This window comes from Corvus hawaiiensis, chromosome Z (genome assembly GCF_020740725.1).
Source record: "Corvus hawaiiensis isolate bCorHaw1 chromosome Z, bCorHaw1.pri.cur, whole genome shotgun sequence".
Taxonomy (NCBI): domain Eukaryota; kingdom Metazoa; phylum Chordata; class Aves; order Passeriformes; family Corvidae; genus Corvus; species Corvus hawaiiensis.
The window spans coordinates 31450441-31472289 of record NC_063255.1 but is presented as its reverse complement, the minus strand read 5'-3'; the positions used below and the strand labels follow the sequence as shown (position 1 = coordinate 31472289).

Below are 21849 nucleotides of genomic sequence, written 5' to 3'. Positions count from 1 at the left end.
CGATGGGAGCCGTCACTGCTAATGACTCTGAGAAAAGTGGGAATGACACTAGCTCTCAAACACCACATGTCCTATTCTTAGGAGGCAACTTCATGTCAGAAATTGTTAGTTAGAAAGTTTACAGATGGATCAAAAATATCATCAGGATAGCATTTTTCCTAAGATGATCAAATGAAGAATTTGTAGGAGTACATGTTTATGAGAGTTTTTTTCTTTTGTCTGATGGATTTTGACACAAGTTTCTCAATGCCAGCTTTCTTTTCCTTGCATATGAGTTTGGGAGGAGTATTTTAATCCTTTCACGTGTATGAATACTTTAAGAAATCCTGTAGAAGCTTTATGGTGTGGGATGTGTAGAATATTGCAAGGGCTGAGTATTTGCTTTATGTTACTTATTCTGTGTCACAATCCAGAGTGAGGTAATCTCTGAGCTCTTTTATCCTTAATCCAGTGTCAGAACACTGCATAGACACAAGGCTTGTGGACCTGCATCTCCGATTTTAATTTAAGAGGCAGAAGCCTAAGGAGGTCCAGTAGGTGTTGCCTGACACTGAGAAGGTGCACACTGTCAACAGTGTAATGATGCAGGAGGGAGGCATACTTCACCAAACCTTTGGGGTGGGTAACAGTAATGAAATTTAACCCAGGACTTTATATATGTTGTGCTCGCATTCAAATTTAAGTTTTAAGACTAGACTTTGTAGTGCAAGTCTCATGCCTATGCTATACAGACCTTCTTGAGGGTTTGTTGTTCAAAAAATGGAGTTGAGTCACTTGGGAATGCCTGGGAAAGATCCCATTAGTCCTTAAGTACAGCTTGTCAGAATTTACCTAGCTTGGGCAGGGTGAATATTTTAGCCACTTGAATTATTTTTCCCTGATTACCTGCTGCTTGTTTTGTTTCTGTCACAGTTCTAGCAACTACTCTAGGCAACTATTGTTGTACAATATTGTTTGTTATTTCCGAAATTGAATTTGGAGGAAGATGATTCACATCCCATTATACCTCTATAGTCTTTTGCAATGGAGCTTTTTGCTTTGGTGCTGAAAGTTGCAGACCAGAAGTCAATATATTCTTGCATTTTTCCATACAGACAGTTGCTGGTTGATACCAGTTGCACTGTGGCTTTTTCACATAATTTCTGAAAAGCATTGCGCTGTGTAGACCAAGAAAACTACCCAGTTACTCACTTCTGAGGCCAAAGTTTAACATGCCCATAAGATAAATCCTGACGTGCTTTGTTCTTGTTTCTGTTCATTTCATCACACCCCAGAGCCTGCCTGCTTATCTTGGACCATTTTAATCTTGACAGTCAGACTTATGTAATCATGGTGACTTTGTGAAAATTCTGAGCTCTTGGCAGATAGCTCTGCTTTTGTCAGGAATCTTTTAGCAAATGTTTATCCAGGACACTTACCCTGACAGTAAGTGTGTGTGTTGGAACTTCTGTGGGGAAGGTGACCTGCCCTGGCCTTCAAAAAAATTGACTATCTAGGGCTCAAAAGTGCTAAAGAAGACAGGGCTAGCTGTTGGAACACTTGTCTACCTTGTTCACTGAGGTGATCAAGAAATTTTTTAGTTGGTCTAAAAGGTTTGAGTTCAGAGATACTCTCATGGCTTTTTTGCTTCACAAAATCCTGCAATACCTTTTTTTTTTGTCCATTCCAAGTGGTAGTGATGGAGGATACCTTTAATAAAGCTTCTGCTATCCAATTTGAGCTAGCATCCCACTGACTTCATATCGTGATTGACTGCAGTTACATTTTGATGATATAACACTTTTATTTTTAAATGTAGGCAGCAGGGGAATCTGAGTAATAGACATGTAGTACAGTGGACAAGTCTCAGGGCTAGCAGAAGAAAGTAAGAATCTTTTCTTCTGGCTTTGGATGCATTGAAACTGGCTCAGAAGTCCCCAGGTTAAAATCTTCCATATTTTGACAGCAACAGCTTACCTGATATAAGATGTCTTGCAAATCAGTTGAATTTAGACAGCCACTTAAAATTCCTGAGGGGTTCTTGTTGGCATGCAACAATCCTTTTCAAGAACAAAACAAACAGAAAAACAAAACAACCCCCCTCAGATACTTTCTAGTCTTTTGTTCAGAAGTGCCAAACACTCAGCAGCTTCCTGATTGCATTGGCAGCAAATCGGTTTTCCTGGGTCTGAAAATCAAAATATTTTACATTTTTTTCACAAAGGCAGCTTGGTGTGTTGGCTAAATTGGGACAACTGGTCATTTCCTAATGTGGACAGCCAGGGTGGTGAATGGAGGTGCCATCTGGCAGTGGATCCAGGTGACTCAGTCCAAGAATATCATCTCAGGGGGTTCTCACTGCACAGCTAGTAGCTTGTAAATTCCCATCCTACCTTGGAACATGCTATTTTTTCTATGTGGTTGAGCTCACAGTTACTATGAAGAACACAGATTTAGGCCTGTGTCTCACTATTTGAAAATTTTGTCAGCTATTCCTCTTGGAAAGCTTTTGCATTGAGAACTTCCAGCCTTTTATCTGCTTGAAACCAGCTAGGGACCATTCCAACAGTTCTTGTTTGAGGTTTTTCTCCGCAAGTCTAACAGTATATAACAACATATAAATATAATGTGAATTCTCCCTTTCACCCGTGTACCCATGGAGAAGGTCATCTGGTGCTCTACTGTGCTCCGTTGGGAAGCCAGAACCTTCTCTTAAAGATGCTTCTAGTGGCCTGCAACATAAACACTGGTTCAAATTTGTTGTTCTGTTTGGAACATCAGCCAAAGTCCTGGCCTAATTGTTCTATTGAGTGGAAAAATATTTTATCAGTGCTGAGTGTTTTATATGGAACATGGTTTCCCAGCTGGCAGAACTTCAAGAAAATCCGAAGATCTTGTTGCATGGTTACCAGAAGATGTATGATAACTGTCTGGGCCAGTTCATGACGTTGCAAAGTTAGGTCGTTTACTCTAGTAACCTTACAGTCTTGATTTACTCATACTTACAGGAATCACACAAGTAATGTTTTACATCAGTTTTGCAGAGAGAGGGGGAAGCATTCCAACCAATTAAAAATTTGTGTTCTGAAATATTCTAAGTTTCTAAGCCTCATTACTTCTAGCAATCTTCCAAACTGTTGTTGAGTTTAGTCCTCAGCTATACATGGCCTGTGGTAGAGAGTTAAAATAAAAAAAATACTGAAGGCAAGTGGGGACTTGCCTTGGAAATTTTCTTTCATCTAGCAGCACTCCAAAGAGCATCTGTGAGCACTGAGTGAAAAACATGGCGGCTAAATCCCAGGTCATCAATACCAAGTTTATTTAGTTTCTGTAATTGTGGGCCAGGAGGATAAAAAGTTCTTCTAAATGTTGTCCTTGAAACTGTGAAAGGTAGGTAGTCTTTGGCAGTTTTACTACTTTGTCCTTACAGTCACAAACACAGTGAAGTGTCATCATTTCTGCTTTTTTTTTTAATATGCTTTTGACAGTTGGAAAGCCAAATTGTTTCTAAGAGAATTTTCCTCTATGGATGTTAAAAAGTGTAAAAAAAAAAAAGGCTGTTTAACTAACCTCAATATTTTAGTTTTGTTTCAACTACATTTAAGAGTATCCAGTGGAAAGGAAGGAGGAGGAAGTGGACCAAAGCAACTATTTTAGTAGAAGATTATTTCAAACAAACAAACAAACAAACAAAATGCCAACTAAAACATCAATTGCAGATGTTGAATTTTGAAAGTATAGCTAGTCTCAGCCCAAGAAACCCTAGTTTCAGGTTTTTTGCTTTGTGACTTGGTTATTCTTTTAATACAGTCCTGAGATGGTTCTGTAAAGTGTTTTATGAAATAAATATTGGGCAAAAGAAAGAAATGATTGCTACTAGTGTACTGTAGAGTTCTGTAAATTGGAAAGCGAGCATAATCTAAGAGAAATCAGGATTGTTAGTAATTCCTTTTCATTTGGATCATTGTTCCCAAATAGGATTTTGAAGCTGGACATTGCTAACTGAAGAAATGCTGAGTAGGAGACAGGTAGGAATTCTAAGTGTAGTAGGTTGTAGATGGGGTTTTTTTGCCTTTGACTTTGCTTCAGGACTGTAGAAATCTGAAATTAGACAAAGAACTAGCCCCCTAGTTCTATTTCTTGGGGTAAAAATGTATCTGGTGAAGATTTGATATGTGAAGGTTTTAGAAAAAAATTTGCTAACATTTAGAAAATCTTTAACAAAGACAGAATTTTTTTAAAAAAAGTTTAATCCATCTCTAGTAATGTGCAAATATGATCCTTGACCAGTTCAAGGATTTTCTGTATGAGAATGCACTTCATGACAGCTTGGGAGATTCCTGCAGCACACGGAGGAATCCCAATAAGCTTAGGTGGAGAGTTCCTCCACTGCAGGTTCATAGCCACATAATTGGCCCTATAAAAGATGGGAGCAAGTTCCAGCAAGGTCTTGGAGGTGTCCAGATGTGAATTACAAGCCACCCTTAGAAAGGGGAACAATCTGTACCACTGCTGGCCTTATTCCACATTCAGCACACAGTGGGGCATTCATTTCTGCTGCTGTCAATGGAAACATAAAAATTACGTTTTACACTGTAAATCAGTGTAAATTACTCAGACAAAAGGCTATGTATTAGTGCAGTCTGTTACAAGTAAATGGGTTGCACTTCTTCCAGCAGTGCTGTAAGTAGTGTTCCTGTGATTCAACATTATCAACCATCCTCCGGCAATAAGAAGAGAATGAAAAATTCATTCATTGCTTCTCAAGCCTTGTTTTTATAGCTCCTAGCTGAAAAAGGGTTGGTTTGTGTATTCCCATTTAAATTCCAGATAACAGCTGAAAAATTTCAGCGTCTTTTGTTTGGTTCTGGAAAGACACACTACAAGAATTTGGCATAAGATGTGTTAGTGTGAGTTTGTTAACAGAGAGAGAGATTAAATTCTTCATATTTTTACCTGTGTCAGCATCTTTGTGTCTGAGTTGAGGCAAACTGTATGTCATCTAAATGACTTGGATGATCCTGCTACAGAAAAGGTGCTCCTTCTACGAAAATACCCAAATATAAATAATACAAAGCCCATAGGAAATACGTAGCTCATAAACAACCTAAAGTAGTTTCCATTTCCTTTTGTTTCATTGACTTCTATTGTTCGTCTCTTGTCCACTGGGTGGGCACCTTACACAACCTGTCTCTGCTAATGGCTTCAATCCAGTCTTTCTCACAGAAGTGCTCCAAGTTTTTCTCTCCATTACTAAAGCAACAGCTCTGAAAGTGACTTAGACTGCTCTGAAGGCTGCAGATGGTGGGTTAAACCTCCTTTTGCCATTTTCAGCCCATGCCAAAACCAGACTTCTCCCACCTCTGTGTGCAGGCTGGTGTTTGCAGGGCTCCTCATGATAGGTGGTTTCAGGTTTCCAGGCTCTGGCATTGCCAGTCCCAACTTTCTGTTGAAGGCTCACCAGACTTCTAAGGAACTGCATCACACTTGAGCAAGAAATCCTGCTTTCTTCTCAACACTTGGCCTCCTGATCATTACCATGACAAAGGAGGATTATTGACTTTGATAGTCATGATGCTTTTGATTTAAGGCCTGCTTTGATTTGGGGCAGTAGTGTTCATTGGCCCAGAGGAGCAATGGTCTCCTCCACCAATGGGCAGGTGAAGAGCAAGGAGAGAAACATGCTTTTGAGAAGGAGGAGAAAAAGGGAAAGAATTGGCTGAAGAGGCTGAATGGAAGCTGTAATGGATGCAGTTAGTCTCTGGGAAGGACCCAAAACCAGCCCATGATTCCTTAAGACAATTAAAAACAAATTGTTCGGCTGAATGATCCCAGAGCAAGGAAGATGCTCCCCAGACTATAATTCAAGGGGCTGAATGGCCCTGAAAAACTGAGAGCAGAAAGAAAAAAAACCCTGAAGATGAGGCAAATGATGGAACAGATGTGAGCGCTTTTGTTGGGAAGACTTGGAGGCTAGCGGGATGGCGATAGGCTAATTTGAAGTGAATAATGCCAGGTTCCTTTCATATGCAGAATAGCACTTTGATCCAATGTGGATGAAAGTACTGAAAAGTGGAGAGGATGGCAGGGGGTCTTTTGTCTTTGACAAAAAAGGCATCTGCCAGGCTCTAACTCCCTTTTCCCCACCCCCTTAGCCTAGCAGGCCACTCCAACAATGCTAGCAAAGGGGACAAGTGTCTTCTGACAGCTGAAGAAATCTCCAGGAGGAGAATGAGGTTTGCAGCAATATGTATACTAGAGAGCTTAATCGATTTTTTCCACAGTACAAAAAGGGAGAGGGTTGGGGGAAAACAGAGATCACAGTGAAAATGGGAGGTGGGAGATAAAAAATCCCTTTCTAATAAACTTGTTACTTTTGTTCTCCAAATACATCTTTTCAGAAGATGCTTTGATGCTAGTATGAATACACTTAATGGAGCAGAGAAGGATAGAGTTGCTGGATGGGGTGTGTGAAATAAGGAAGAATAGTTTTGTAAGGAGGATGAATGTAGAGTGATTTCTGTGGATTCCAGCACAGGAAAGATCTTGGAAGTAGTAAAATAGTGCAATGCAAGAGATATCCGCAAGACAGACACACACTTTCTGTACCACCTGCTGGAGGAGCTCAGATCAACCCAAATTCTTGGGTTTGATTTCTGAGCAAAATTGAAAATTTCTTTTAAACCTTTCCTTATTTGCTGTTTTCTTAACTACTTGGAATTACTAGCAATGAAGAGACTGCAGGATCGAATGGGGATTTAAGAAGGCAAGCAATATTTGTGCCTAGTAAATATAGCAATTTCAGACCAGGTGCTGATCTGCTTCCTGCTTCTCATGCTCTGTTGACTTTCTTCAGCTTTTCACATCTGGTAAACAAGACTGGGATCCAATTTGCAGAGTTCGATGCCTGTGGTCTTCCTTAGGCATCACTTTGCACCTAGTCTGATGTTTTCTTTGAGAAGTAATGACAGATAATGAGTTATCAACTTCTGAGCAAGACCCATCTCAGTAAATTAAATCCTTCAAGAACAGTAGGTTTAGGAATCTTCCCTTTTCCTGAGACCCTGACAATGTTTATCCATTACTATTTACTGAAGATAACCTTCTCACCAGGGCAGAGCTTTAAGCAGCATCTGATACTGCAAACAGTTCCTGCCGCTTTACCCCCACATCCACTTCTCTTTCTGCCGGGGAGTTTAAATTACCCCAAGAAGGTAGGAATGATACAGGAATTGAGAGGAACTACCACATTGCTTTGAGAGGCTGTACACTCATGCTGATGGCAAATTGTAATTCTGTGTGGTTGTTCAGCAGCTGTGCCATCATTCCCCCTTCAGCAAATGCCACCATTCTGTTCAGACCAGCTGATGTAGACAGTATTTTTGACAATAGCATTTTCTGTGCCCCAGCTGTGCAAAGCCTGATGCATGAATTACTGTAACTCATTAGGGAGGGTTAATTGTCAAGGACGTTGATGCTCTTTCCTCTCTCCCTCACAGCACCAAGGTGGAAGCCCACTCTCTGGGTGGGGGACTTCAGGTGGTTCTTTTGTGGCTTCTCCCTCATGTACTATGTGCGGTGATAGGTTGTAGGTCTAGATCTGAGTGGGGAAGGATATTGCTCGTGGGGAGGTCTGACCTGTCAGGGAACAGCCCTCTGTAGTTCTCCATGCCAAAGAAAAACAGCCCATGCAGTGCCACACAAACCACCAATTGGGCCATGGAGTCCAAGGCAGGCTGCTGGATGCTCTGTCCCCAGGCAGTTGTGGTTAGGATGAGATGTAGGAGTCTTGAGCAGTGAGCTGGAACACTCTGTTCTTTGAGTTGAAACATGAATAACCTCATGGTAAAGGGTCTTTTCTGCTTTCCCATTTGGGCAGGCAAGCCCTTCAGCTGCTGCCGTCCTGAAATTTCTTCCTGTGTCCAGTATCAACTCTCACACCTCCAACCAGAAAGGTGTACTCTTAGCAAAGGCCATAGAGCTGCCAAAGCTGCCTCACCAGGGCAGTTTTGTGTCATGCCAGCAGTAAGAGATATGGAGGGAGAGGTGGTGAGTTGCTTCTATTCCCATGAAATGTGTGCAGTGATTCTCCATCACTGTGAATGTATGCTGTGCTCTTGGGGCAGATTTATGTAGCTCTTCGCAGCTTACTATGTGCTAGTTTCTTATGGCCAGTGGGTGGGCATGAGGAAGGAAGATGCCCGTGTGGCTTGTCCTGGCTGCTACAGCCCAGGCCTAGTCTGTTTGGAGGCAAGACTGAACCTATTTCACCTGAAGTATGTGGCAAGGGAGGAGGGAAGAGATCTGTGTGGACCTGAGGGTGGCATGCAGAGCAAGTGACAGCAGGAGTACAGGCTGCAGAGATACAGCAGTGAGAAGAAGATTGGCTTTTTTCTCACATCTCACCCAGGCTGGTGTTTTCTCCCCAGAAACCCATTACCCTCTGCTGGTTTGTGTTTGGATGAAAATCAAACAGTAAAGATTGCAAAGCCTCTTTGATATGCTTAATCTACATTGAGGCAGAGCTGCCTGACCAGCTCAGGAGGCTGTCACATTTCCTGACTACTCTCTGGACCGAGATTGTCTTGTCATTGTTTCAAAATCTGGAAAAGGACATACTGCTTTAATGGTAAATATTCAAGGAGATGGTGTCAAATAGCTTAAAAATAGGCTATTCCCATGTGTAAGTGCTTTTGGCTGGACTGGTTGTACATACAACATTTTGCTGGCATGACCTAGCAGTCATGGCTGTAGAAATCCCATATTTTCAGCATGGATTTGGCTTGTCTCTCAGTGAATGTTGTCTGGTCATTAGCATCCACTAGGAAGTCTCTTAAGCCAAACAAATGGAAAACAATGACTTTGGAGTATGATAAACCCCATCCCGCATGCAAACTTTCGTTCAGACATAAAGTAGTTTCAATTTGGTTTTGTCCAATTTACTTTAAAATCTAACAGAGGTCCTTTGCAAGATGGCCACTGCTTTGTTTGATGTAACTTGCCTGAGTGTCTGCCTGGAGTTAATATTTTGGCTGAATGCAGTTTGTACCAACAAAGTGAATTCTTCCCCTTTTTACAAACATGAGGTGTGAGTGAATGTTGCTATTCACCCTCCCAGAACTAATGCTACATTATGTACTTTCATATTGGATTACGTACACAGTGATTTGGATCCAAAGAGGTAAGTCTAGCTGTAGTGGAGACAGCATGATTTCAAGTCTGGTAGAATTTGCACCTTTCTGTAGAAGACAGATGGTTGTGCTATGGGAGGGAAATTGCACCTGTTTGTTTCCACATCAGTTCTGTAATCCCAAAATTTGGTTCACATAGTCTCAGTACATTGAGTATGCTTACTCATGTGTGAGTTCCATAGTGTTGGCAACTACTTTCAGTTCTAGAGTGACTTGATGGTGTTTGAGGCAAATATCCAGGAGAAGTTAATTACACAGAGTAACCAGAGCTTAGAAAATAACACTTTCATGAGTAATTTTTTTAAAAATTCCAACCAATATATCTGAGCTTACTTCCTTTAAAAACAAAAATAATAGACCAGTAGGTAGTAGGAAAGCTTGTTACAGTTGTCCCGTTTTGGTGTGAAAACTGGTGGTAGCGTGCGTAAGCAGTGTGCTCAGAAGAGATGGTAGTGTTTTTCTTGCCAGGTGCTGAACAGGGGACTGCTCCCTGCACAGGGGACCATACAGCTCCATGTCCCACCAAAGGTGCCTATGGACATCCCATGTTCAGCCTGGGGAGTTTGTACCCCAAGGCTTCTTGCCTTTCTGGGGCTTGGTGACCACAGGCTGCAGTGGCTGGAGCAGCTAAAGAGAGATGCAGAGATTCTGCATTGTCTGTTTGGCTTCAGAGACACCTGTTGCTCCAAAGTGCTCTCTTGTCCCTTTTACGTGGCTGCCGTCCTCAGGGGCTGTGCACTGCCCAAGGCAGGGGGCAGTTGGATCTGCAGCCAGTGTCTGGGTCAGGTCCTGAGGCCACTGCCTTGGGAGAGCCCTGCTGTGCTGGAGGTGGAGAGGCAGCCACATCTGGAGGGCGATCTTCTCCCTTTCCGGTGAACAGAAAGGTCCCTGGGGGTAGGAGCTGTGGCAGCCAGATAGTTTGCCTTGAGGCAAAGGGGATGATGGGAGTGTTTGCATTCCCAGGGGCAGGCTGAGGAGGAAGGAATGCTGGCAGCGAGACAGTCAGCTGGGAGAGACTGAATGCTGAGCAGCTGCAGGGAAAGCAGCTTCCTGCATCCTCCAACAGCCACCACTCTTCCCTGGCCTGCTCCAGAGAGCCATTCCTGCCTGAAATAGATGCGATGTCTGAGAGGAGACACAAAGCAGGAAACAACAGCCCATGACTGTTCTAGCAGATGAGGAAGGAAGGTCAAACAAGGATAAGCCATGCTTAATTTAGGTAGATGGCTGAGAAACTACAGGGACAGGAGCCCATCAGGCCTTAGGCTCTGTGGTGGTCAGTCATCTAAGGAAGCAAGATTGCCCCTTCTTCAGCCTGGTCCTTTGTATCTTCCATATTAATCACATCACAGGCAAAACCCCATGGAGTTAAATGTAGTGAGTCCATTCCCTCTGAGCAGCTGGGATCCAAGCTGTGAGTACCTGCGGAGCCATTGGAGGCATGGGTTGGTGATGTCTAGACTGGCAGGCTCAGAGCAGGAGCAGCTTCAAAGAGCCTTCAGCAGGTGGCTGTGTGTCTGTGACCTTCTCATGGGACGAAAAGAGAACTTACCAGGAACTCTGTCTTTTCCTCCCTCTCCCCCTCCCTCAGGTGGTCTTTGCTTTGAATCAGACTCTCTTGCAGCAGGAGAGCCTCCGAGCAGGCAGTTTCCAGATCCCCTATACGACAGAAGACCTTATCAAGCATTACAACTGTGGGGACCTCAGCTCCATCATCTTCAACCATGACACTTCTCAAGTGAGTCTTGCCACCGCAGCCCTTGTACTACGCACATCTCCCTGTAGTGCTTGCCCCTGTCACACTTGTGCTCGTCTCTCCTCAGGCAGGCCCTTTATAGGTGAGGGCCAGGAGCATATTGCTGGCTCCCTGGCACATCTGCTTTCCTGAGCCTCCTATTCCAGGAGTCTGCACCACCTCAACCCCTCTCTTGTACACAGGCAGCAAAGGTGCACCTGGCTTTCCCTTTTGGATGTGTGCTGTGTTCCCTTTAGCATCAAAGCACTATGAGTTAATAATTTACTTTCTTAAGGAACTTGTGGAATTGCACTAGCTTAGGTATGAGCAAACTTAATGCCAACAGAGAGCAACAGCAGGCTCTCTTGTGCAAGCAGGAACAGAGAAATGCACTCGTGACTTGGACGCTTGTGTAAGGCTGGGCAAGTTAAAAGCTTTTTAATGTCCCCTATCAGTATGATTGTGTGCTGTGGACAAGGCCCAAAGAAGAGAAATGGAGTGAAACAAAAGATAGATTTAGACTGAATGTGAAGGAAAAGAGAGTTTCTGAGACCTCACAGACTTGGGTTTATGGAGATGGTTTCCTAAGCAGCACAGTGGAATGCAATACTAATCTTTAAACCATGACAAAATGCCCAGCAGGGACCAATTTGGCCTGTTTGGGCTGTTAGATTAACTAACCTCAGGCTGAGACATCAGGTCTCTCTGTTCTTGTCTGTGAGGTATTGCCTGGCAATTTGTGCACATCAGTGAAAACACAGGCTCTATCCTTACAGTGCTGAAAAGGTAGGTGTTGATACCTGGGCTTTCCTTGCTGAATAACCATTTTCCCATGACCTTTTGATACATACGGTGCAGAGCTGCAGAGTCATGCTAACCCTTGCTTCTCTGGTGCCAAGCTTTGCACAGGTGCTGCTGCCTTCATGTCCTGCACACCTGCCCGCCTGCAGGTGCAGGCATCCTGGTCATTAATACTGCCTAGCTTTTACACCATGCACTCCACACATAGATTTCAAAGGATTTCTCAAGAGGAGGCCAGCATTTTAAGAGGATGCAGATGCTGCATCACTATCCTGTGGAGATGTTACAGACTGCAGACATTGCCCCTAGGTCCTGGGAGAGAGCAGCTTGTTCTGAGCAGCTCGTGCATTCTGCCAAGGAACAACTGTCCTTTACTTAATATGAGGGGGCTCCACCTCAGGGCACTTTCCTTGGCAGCAGAGCTGAACATAAATAGTTTGCAACACTGTCAGTTTATGTTTTAAGCAGAATTTCTCAGTAAGTTGTATTTGACTCCATGCTTGCCCAGTAGAGGACTACCTGCAGGCTCACCTTTGGACAGATGCCATAATAGTTTCTGAGTGGCTCCGAAGTCTGTTCATCTGCTGCCGCCTTGCAAGGGAAAGCACCTGGCTTACTAGTGGCTCTGCTATCCAGAAACCACCGGTTGCAGGCCCTTTAGTTAACTGTCCCCATAACTGAATGCCTAAAGCTACTTGTCAAGAAGCCAGGATTGCTGCAACTGCAGACCCACGTTTTCTCTCCACTGGCAAGAGGTCAGGGTAGTGTGCAGGCACAGCTGTCCTGGGGGCCCCACGGATGCAAGCCAGCATTTTAAAAGATACCGCCAGGACTGGGCAACTAGAGGTGGTAACACTTTATCTCCTGACAAAATCTGGCCCTCTTTCTTTTGAAAAGTTTAGGGATGTTTTTTTAACTAGTTCAAATTGCATAGTTATTCTTTGGCAGCCTGAGGGCTCTGATACCAGTCAAATTCTCTTAGAAGAGTGTAATTATCATTATAGTTATGTCATACCTATGGCAATTTAAGAGTAGTTAAAGGCATTTAGGTGCAAATACTTTCTTCATCTGAGCAGTCAGGAGTTAGGATCTTCAGTGTGGCCAAATGATAGTATTTGTTGACTCTGAATAAAAAAAAATCCAGCTGCTTGGCTTATGAAACGATGCATTGAGAAAAAATGAAGCACCATGTATTATTTTAAGTTTGCTAAGTTTTTTTTAGCTTGCTTTGGGTTTTGTCCTTTGTACTGGCTATGCCTTGAGGGATGAGGCAGTTGCCACACTCTGTGTGGAGCTAAAATGCCTGTGCATGATGGCTGCCTGTGAAATAAATCCCCCTTTCATTAAGACTTTTTTTTCTGCCTTAGGTCCCAAATTTTATTAATGCCACACTTCCAGCCCATGAACGCATTACTGCCCAAGAGATAGACAGCTACTTCCGCCAGGAGCTCATCTACAAGCGAAATGAGCGAATGGGCAGGAGGGTGAAGGACCTGCTGCAAGAGAACCCAGACAAGAGTTTCTTCTTTGCATTTGGAGCTGGTATGTGACTGTGGTGCCTTTCAAACTGAACTCATCCTTCCCTTGTCCTTTAGAAGCATTTTGCAAATGCTTGCCTCAGTTTAAAGAAGGCTCAGTATTTTTACTGTGGTGGACACGGAAGTCAGCTTCTCCCTGATAGTTGTTCTCTAGTAGGAAAAGCTTTTCAGTATAGGAGACTGTTGTTCTTCAGTGTACAAGGAGCTCACTGTGCATGTGCTTGCAGACATGTTTGTTGTATGCAGAGGCAGAGATACTGAGTCAACTATAGTGCATGCACAGGAGGAACAGCTCATAGATATACACACGTGTTTATTGTCTGGGTAACGAATGCAAAAGCATAGCAGCGATAAATACGGAGCTGAGACGAAAGGCAGCACATCTGAGGTTGCACCAGTGCATGAATTAACCTTTCAAGGACACATGCAAAAGAAGGAATATGCCAAATTGTCTGACTCCAAGGGGCTCAATAAATGCAAGAGGAGAAGCAAGGCACAATTTCACCCTTCCTCTTCCTCCTGCATCTCCTTACCTCTTTCTCTGCACTTCCACAAGGAAGTTGTGTCTGCTACTATTTTGGAGCAGTGCAGTGGGCCTGGTTGGGGAAAACCTAATCCATTTTCTGCCTCTTAGCAGCCAGCAGAACTCTACAGGCACATCCAGCAGCACATCCAACTCAATAAGGTTAACATCTACACTTCAGACTAGGGCTGGATGGAGGGTAAAACCAGGATTGTTTTGCCATGGCTCCCATCCTTTGTTCTAGCTCCAGGGAAAGGAAGAAGTTAGGATCGGTGTTAGAAAAGAGAGGTGCTAATTCCCAGAGAAGTGTCACATCCCTGCCACCATGAGCCGTATGGCCTTTGGGAAAGGGGGAAAACTGAGACTGGTGTCAGTGTCCATGTGTGGTTTTCCAGTCTCAGTGCATACTGCTTTAGTGAGGATGGAAGATCTAGACAAGGCAAGGAAAATATTTAAACACTAAAAGCATTTGTATTCAGAGTCTGTGAGAATTTCTGTACTTGCAGCAGGGAGTTGTGGTTACAAACTTAGCATAAAAAGGGCCCAATGTGTGAGAGCCAGGACTTCAGGAAGGGTGGCTGACCATGTTTGTTCAGATGTGTGTGAAGATTGTAACCTGCAATCTTCCTGCACTATCTCTGCTCTGTCCAACTCGTTGTCACAAAGAACAGTGAAGCATGTCCTGGTTGTGTGGATTCTGGTCATACCTTTCTGTAGGCTAAGACCAGGACATTGCTGTACCCCACTGCTGAAGTTCTGACCACATTTGAACCTGCTGCACTGATGTTTCTGATGAAAGCATATGCCAGCTGCAAGTCCAAGCTGTGTCTGTTGCAGGTGGCTGCTCTTCTGTCAGGAGGCTAGTTGCGGATATTTGGGCTTTGGTTACTGCATCACAGCTTGAGTAACGAGCAGCCCATGTAAGCAGACACATGTGGATGCATTGTGTCACTCTGAATCTGTCATGTCCCAAGAGCAGGATTCTTTGAGAGGAGGGAGCTTCTTCCCCTCCTTGCACAGACTCTGAATCCCAAGAGCTGCAAATCATGTCTTTAGATCGTTTTGTGTCATTTGTTTCCCCTCCCATTAATTTCTTTCTGTTCCTGCCCTTCTGCCCCAGACTGTCTTCACTGTCATTGGTGTGCACAGCACTGCCCCAGAGCCCAGAAGCACTGCAGGACCAGGACAGATCCCTGTCCTTCTAAACTTCTCTTGTTCCCAACTTTCATGACAGTCCTAAAATCCTTTCCCAGGCTTCCTGGAATCTTGCTTTTCTCTTTCCTTTTTTTTTCCCAGTTCCCCCTTTTCTGTGTCCTGATTGCCAGCATTTCTGTACTGCAGCACTGCCAGGAGCCTTGGGCCTAAATGAATACCCTTAATCTGTGGCTTATGTGCACATGGCTTGATCTCCAAGCACCCGGTGTGCTCTTCTCATGCTTTTCCATCCTACTTTTGAACCCAGACAGCTTCCCTGTCTTCTCTGGGGACTTTGGACTGATTTTGAAATTGTCTCTAATTACTTTCTGGCTTTGATACCAGTCTGTCCTCTGTTCTCATCTGCTCTTCCAAATAGTTCTGTTCAAAGGATAGTGCCAGCCTCCCACATTGAGCAGCATAATTCTTGATTACGCCCTTGTTTGACTGCATCAGGGTTTTTGGTGGGGTTTTGTTTGTTTCTTTATTTGTTTTGTTTGTTTCGTTTGTTTCTTATTAAGCATCTAAATGAGAAGTAGCATCACAGGATATATTGCAGAAAACAGATCAATTTCTACAGATTTCTGAGGTTTCCTGAGTGCATATTGCAATTATGAATGCAGTCTTTCATTGTTTTCCAGCAAGCTAATTTAGCCTTTTGCTTATGCAGATTGCTGTATGTGATAGATAATTATGTGGATGAGTTATTTTTATGCCAGCAAGCAGTGAAGATGAACAAATATCTTGTGATCAGTTTTAAGCATTGCTTGGAATTGTACTGCTGTTAATTACTGTAAAAAGGTTCCAGGAAAGTGCTCACACAAGGCAGGTTAGAATGAGTAGTAGGAAAAGGGAAGAAAAAAGAAAGGCTATAGGAATGGAAATAAGTCATGACTGTGTGGTGGCTTGCCCTCTTCTGACCACCAGTGAAGAAAGTATCTCCTAGCAGGAGCTTATAAACTGCAGGACAAGGTTGTATTAAAATGGTAGTAGGATATTAAAGGGTCTCCCAGTAAGAAGGGGAGAGAAGACTTTTAGTAGTTTTCTTTCCAGATTTTTTCACCATGTGTTTTATTTTTAAAACAGCTAGGCTTTTTGTAAGGAAAGTTCAATTTTTCCATTAACAAAAAAACATTGAAAAAACAACTTTTATCATCAGTTTTATGGAAACAAGGTCATGGTTTGTGTGTGACTGTGGGATTACATATACCTTCTCATGTTATTTAAAATAATCTTGGTATTTTTATTTTTAATGGAGGAAAATCAGAAAATACTGGTTTATTTTATATTCTAACTGGACTGATGGGATGTGTAATATGTTGTGCAAAAGAAGTAGTCTTCAAGACAAGTCTATCAAGACCCCTCTTCCTGGGTCTTCATATAGCTTCATGGCTATAGATGTTGACTTCTTATGTGGAATTATGTGTGGTAATTTGGGCCATAATAGATTTGATCATTAGATTCAGCACATTTTATGCCTTTTTTTAATCAATCAGGCAAACTCTCCTTATATTTTGTTGAAAGTGCGTCGCAGTCAGAGCTCATTTCTGAAACTATTTTTGTTTGGGAGTAATTTGCACCAAAATGGAGAACTAAAAAATAACAGATTTTGCTGAAAAGATCCAAAACACTTTGCTTCTGACCAGAGTGCAAACAAGGAGAGTTTCAAGCCAAAATAAGTCTGTTTGAGGGAATTAGAGGAAAGCATGGGAAGAGAGAGTTGGCAATGGCAGCAGCATTCCACTATGTTCAGTAAGGATTTTATATTAATTGTGGACAGGCCTTTATGTATGGCGGCAGCAGGGTTACAAGCCAGGCCTGCTCCCTGTTGCCAGTGGTTGAACTTGTGAAGCAAAGCCAGCTATAATTTTTCACCAGCAGTCTTCCTTCTATACGGATTTTCAATTTCTCTGAATTCTTGAGTGGCACATTCAGGATCTGGATGCTAAGCCAATGTAAGTGATGTCACATGTGATTTCACAGCCAGCCAGACAGGTAATCCCATAGGTTTCTGGTTTGTCTAGGAAGGGAACTCTGACACAGTGAGAGCTGCATTGTCCTACTGTACTGTGGAGAGTTTTACCACTTACTGTGGAGAGTTTTACCACTTGTCCAGGTTTTACAAGGGTGCCGCATGCTGGCTAAACCATCCCAGAATCAAGGGAAAGTTGATACTGACAGAGAGCTCTGGAGATTGTCTGGTTCATCCCTCTGCTCAGAGCAGGATCATATAGCACTTTTCCTAGGACTGGAGTATGGGCAAGGATGAAGACTCCAGAATCTCTCTGGGTAATCTATTCTAGTGTTTAATCACTGAAGATACTTTTTCTTATGTTTAAGTAGGACTTCCTGTGTACCAGTTTTTGTCCATTGCCTCTTGTCCTTTCATGGGACACCACTGAGAAAAGTTCTACTCTGTCTATTTTGCAACCTCCTATCAGGCATTTATGGCATCAGTTATAGCCCCTGAGCCTTCTCTTGTCCAGGCTGAATAATCTCAGTTTCTCCTAGTGTGACACATACGCTAATTGTTTATCATCTTTGTGGCCCTTTGCTGCACTCTCTCCAGTGTGTCCACATCTCTTTTGAGCTGGGAAGCTCAGAGCCAAGACACTGGACCCAGAACTATGTCACCAGGGTTGAGGAACAGGGAAGGATATCTCCCCTCATTGTCTGGCAGCACTTGTGGCTGCCTTTGCCACAAGGACACATTTCTGGCTTAAGGCCTACTTGATGACCACCAAGACAGCACATCTTTTTCTACCAAACTACTCTTCAGCCAGTTGGTGCTCAGCCTGTTATGGTGCCTGGAGCTATTCCTGCCCAGGTGCAGAACTTGATTTGCTGAACTTTATGAGCCAAATTTCCCCTTATCATAAATCCATACTGATCACTCCCAACCATTGCTTATCCCTGACACATTTGGAAATGGTTTACAGGATAATTTGCCCCACCACCTTCCCCAGGAACAGAGGTGTGGCTGAGCATTTCATAATTCCCCAGATCTGTCTTCCTGCCCTTCTTGAAGACAAGAGTTATCCTTACTTTCTTTCAGTCCTCAGGGACCTTCCCCCACTTGCCACGACCTTTTAAAGGTAGTTGAGAGTGGCCTCTAGTGACATTAAGCAAGCTCACAGGGTTTCTCTGGATGTATCCTATAGGGACTTGTAAATGGCTGGTCTTTTTGAATGTTCCTTAACCTGATCCTTCTCCACCCATAGTGAACCTTCTTTACTCTGAACTTTCCCCCTAGTCATAAGAACCTGAGATTCCTGAAGGCTGGTTTGACCACTAAAAAAAGTAACAAAGACATCTAGTACTTGGCCTTTTCCTCATTCTTTGTCATCAGGTCTTCTGCCCCCTTCAGCACTTCATTTATATTTATCTAGTCTACATTTTACTGCTGACATGCCAGTAGAGGCATTCCATGTTCCCCTTGATGTTTCAGATTCACCTCTAGGTGGGTTTTTCTTCAGCATGGTCATTTTATTCCATTTTCTTCCTTTAGCTTACTTACAGTTTCTGTTGAAGGGGCTGAAGAATAACAGAGGGAAAAAAAGCATTGGGGGTTTTTTTTATGTAGGAGGAAGCATACTCAGTGGCTTGAGATCCTGACTTTATTTTGACAGACAAGGCCTCAGGTGAAAGCAGGTTTCTGGGAGCCAAGTTTCAATTCCCTCTAGTCTCTCCTGCCTCTTTGAACAGTTGAGAAACTCCAAAGTGCCAGTTCATGAATAAGAAGTACAGAGGAATCTAAGATTCCTTATGTCCCTGTGGAAGAAATTACTGACTTCAGTGAGAGAGGCTGGCTGATTTGACAACCTCAGAAGCTGGTCCTCTTAATCTTGAGAACACTGGAAAATTCTTTTTTCTCTCAGAGCTATTTTTCCTTGTTGCTCCTGAAAAAAACACCATTCTGAGCCTTTAAAGTATAGTGGATGTTGGTAAGCCACCGTTAACGCAAAGAAAAAAAGGATGTTGGTGAGAACTTCTTCAGCTACCATTTCTTCTAATTACTAAAGGAAATAACAAATGTGTTTATTTGGCATTAGTGAGACCGTATGGAGTCAAACCTCCAGGGACTGACTGGTTTCTTTTCCCAGACAGAATGTGTTACCACCAATGGTTACCCCCGTCTGCTGTAGTCCACCAAATGGCTTCCTTCAGCTTCTCTAGGTTTCAAGGCAATCCTTGTGATGTGAGAGGTCAGTTTTGTGTCAGTCTTAGGTGCCACATGTGTTGGATCCATAGGCTTGTCTAAACCCTTTTCCGTCAATCCTTATTCATAAAAAGCAAAAAAAAAAAAAAAAAAAAACCTGGAAAAAAACACCAAAAACCCAAGAAAACCAAACAAAAAGACCCAAGAAGAGAAACGCAAAAAACCGCTCTCAAAAAAACCCCAAACAAACAAACAAAAAACAAAAAAAAACCAAACCAAAAAAACCCCCAACCAAACAAGCAAAAAACCATGAAACCAAAAAAGAATTTTCAGGGTAAAGTGGAACTGTGCTGAGTCTGAGTGGCAAGTTAGGTGGTACTGTTTCCATGTAGAGCTGTTCAGTCTTACTTCTTGAAATATTCTGTTCCATCTGGCATTTTTAGATGTGAAATTAGGCAAGAGGAACAAGGTTTACTGTTGCTGGGTAAGAAAAGGGGAGAAAGGACCTGTCTACTGTTGCTGGGTAAGAAAAGGGGAGAAAGGACCTGTCAGGAGTGGGTGTAAAAAGCAGTCAACAGTGCTAAGCCCAGGATGTCTCTGTCCAGCTTATATGTATGTTAATACCTGTAAAACCAAACAAAAACCTGCCATGGGAATACGAAAGTTGCCCAGGGAAATGTGATACCACTTTGAAATTTAGTGGGAATTCAGAATCCACCATGGAAAATTTGAACCTGCCAGTTCAGTACATTTGGAACTGGAGATACAGGCTGCACAGGGAATGTAAATTTAGCCATGCATTATGTAAAAGATTTGAAATGTATAGTGAGGAAGTTCATTAAAAGTCTGTAAGAAGGTGAATATTTGTGGATCCTGGAAGAGGTCAAAAAAAGGTGGGGGGAGGGGCAGGAAGACAACATAGTGATAAAACAGATTTTAAAAACAGATTAAATGAGTCTTGTGGGGCCACCTCACTTCTCCTTGGGCTCAAAGGGCTTGCTGATTGCCTTCGTGCTTCTGTCTCTGGAATGCGGCATCATTATAGCTTCCTTGGGTGGGAGGAAAGGCTGAGTGCCTGAAGGTGTGCCTGTACCTCTGTAATCTGAGAATGCCAGATACAACCCAGCAGTTTTGAGACTGTTTTTCTTAGTAGCCTCTTTGAGTCTTCAGAATGCTAATGACAGGGTTTATTAGAACAACAACCCCTGAAGGGGAAAGATAATGTTGTGTGGAGGCAAGACCCACATCCAACGCCCCAGGGTTCACATGAAGGGCACTGCTCCTGACATCTCTGACACGTGAAATGAAGAAAGCTTTGCATTTCTCCATTAGAGGCAGTAGCCTCTGTTCTAATATATTAGTGCAGCTGTCAAAATCAGCCAGGCCAAAAAATGGTGCTGTTTCTCCTCAGGTACTGACAGTCTTCCTATCAATGCTGGGTTGACCCATTACTGCTTTTACTGGGCAGCTAAAGTAGGAAAACTTCCATCATGTAATGTGTGTTTTGAGCTAGGGGGATTTCAAGTCCTTAGTAACTTTTTTGCTGGAAAAGAAGGAGTGGTGTGTGATGTGAGCAGGTCCAATGGCAGAGGTGGCTGTGAGTACTGTAGCTCAGATACGGCACTGGTAATTCCTTCCCTTACTGGTAACATAGTGCTGGGTGCTAGCATAGTCACCTCTGTGAGGGTCTTCTTGTCTCAAAACCATAAGGCTTTATCAGTGGAAAACTCTTAGTAAATGGAGACCCAGTAGCTAAGGCTGCCTTGAACGTAAGCTGTTTCTCTTAACTCATCTGTTGAGAGTTTTTTACAAAATATGGGCATGTAAACTTTTCTTTTATGTTAATTTAGTCATAAATTTGGTCTTACAATCAATGAAAAAGCTTTTTCTATCTTCAGTTTTTGGAGGAGATTATCAGGATGTTTGACTTTGCCCAAGGGTAAAAATGGGAATCCCCGGGGATAAAAAATGCTCAAGCCTTACATTTAAGAGGCCTAATTTTCGACAGAAACTGATAGATGAGTATCTTCTTATCTTTCACAAGAAAAATGCCTTCATTTTGGCTCATGCAAATTGTAACTTCACATGTTTCTTTTCCATTAGTATTCGACTATTTTTCCCATGTTGTGCAAGGCTACTTGTTGTAGCCTTGTGCAAGGCTACTTGCACAACATCAAGTACTTTGAGAAGTTATATAGGCAAGTTGATTAGCAAACCACATCACTTTTGAAGAAATGGAAGATTATTCTTTTCTCTCCTGAGCAAATGCAAGCTTGAGGCACTTTCTTTAAGTCTTTTCATGTCTAGGGAAAGTACTTTCTTGGGCATAGAGAACACCAGTGTTCTGCAGTTGTGCCCACCAGATTTTCGTGTTTGGTTTGAGAGTGGTGAAGTATGATCCACTAAGATTTTATACTAATAAAAGATTTCCAGGAAATCATGGTTTTGTGGACAAACACTTATCATGGTCCCAGTAGAATAAAACCTTGGGTTCAAAGTTTATAGAGTAATACCTCATTAATATTACATCTTGTAGGTAATCATAGGAGGAATTTTGTTTGGAGGTCTGCAGTCCAAAAAATATTGGGAGGGCATGGGAGGGCTGTTTGCATGGGATTTGACCTGCAAGCATGCAGAAGTATTGTAATGCAACATCCTTATACTCCTACACCTAATGTGAATTCAGGGATTCTTTAAGTTGACTTACAGTATCACTGTGGCCACCTCAT

General features: G+C 42.8%; 1 protein-coding gene across 3 annotated transcripts in view; it reads left to right on the top strand.

Moving 5' to 3' along the window:
• Positions 1 to 21849, top strand: part of LOC125320366 (metalloprotease TIKI1-like) — an 82844-nt gene that overhangs the window by 42466 nt on the left and 18529 nt on the right. For 2 of the 3 annotated variants that reach the window (XM_048292617.1, XM_048292618.1), the window contains exons 3-4: positions 10762 to 10908; positions 13074 to 13248. In XM_048292617.1, coding sequence (XP_048148574.1) covers positions 10762 to 10908; positions 13074 to 13248 — 322 coding nt within the window. The remainder of the gene's footprint in view (positions 1 to 10761; positions 10909 to 13073; positions 13249 to 21849) is intronic. The other variant, XM_048292620.1, reaches the window with a different exon arrangement.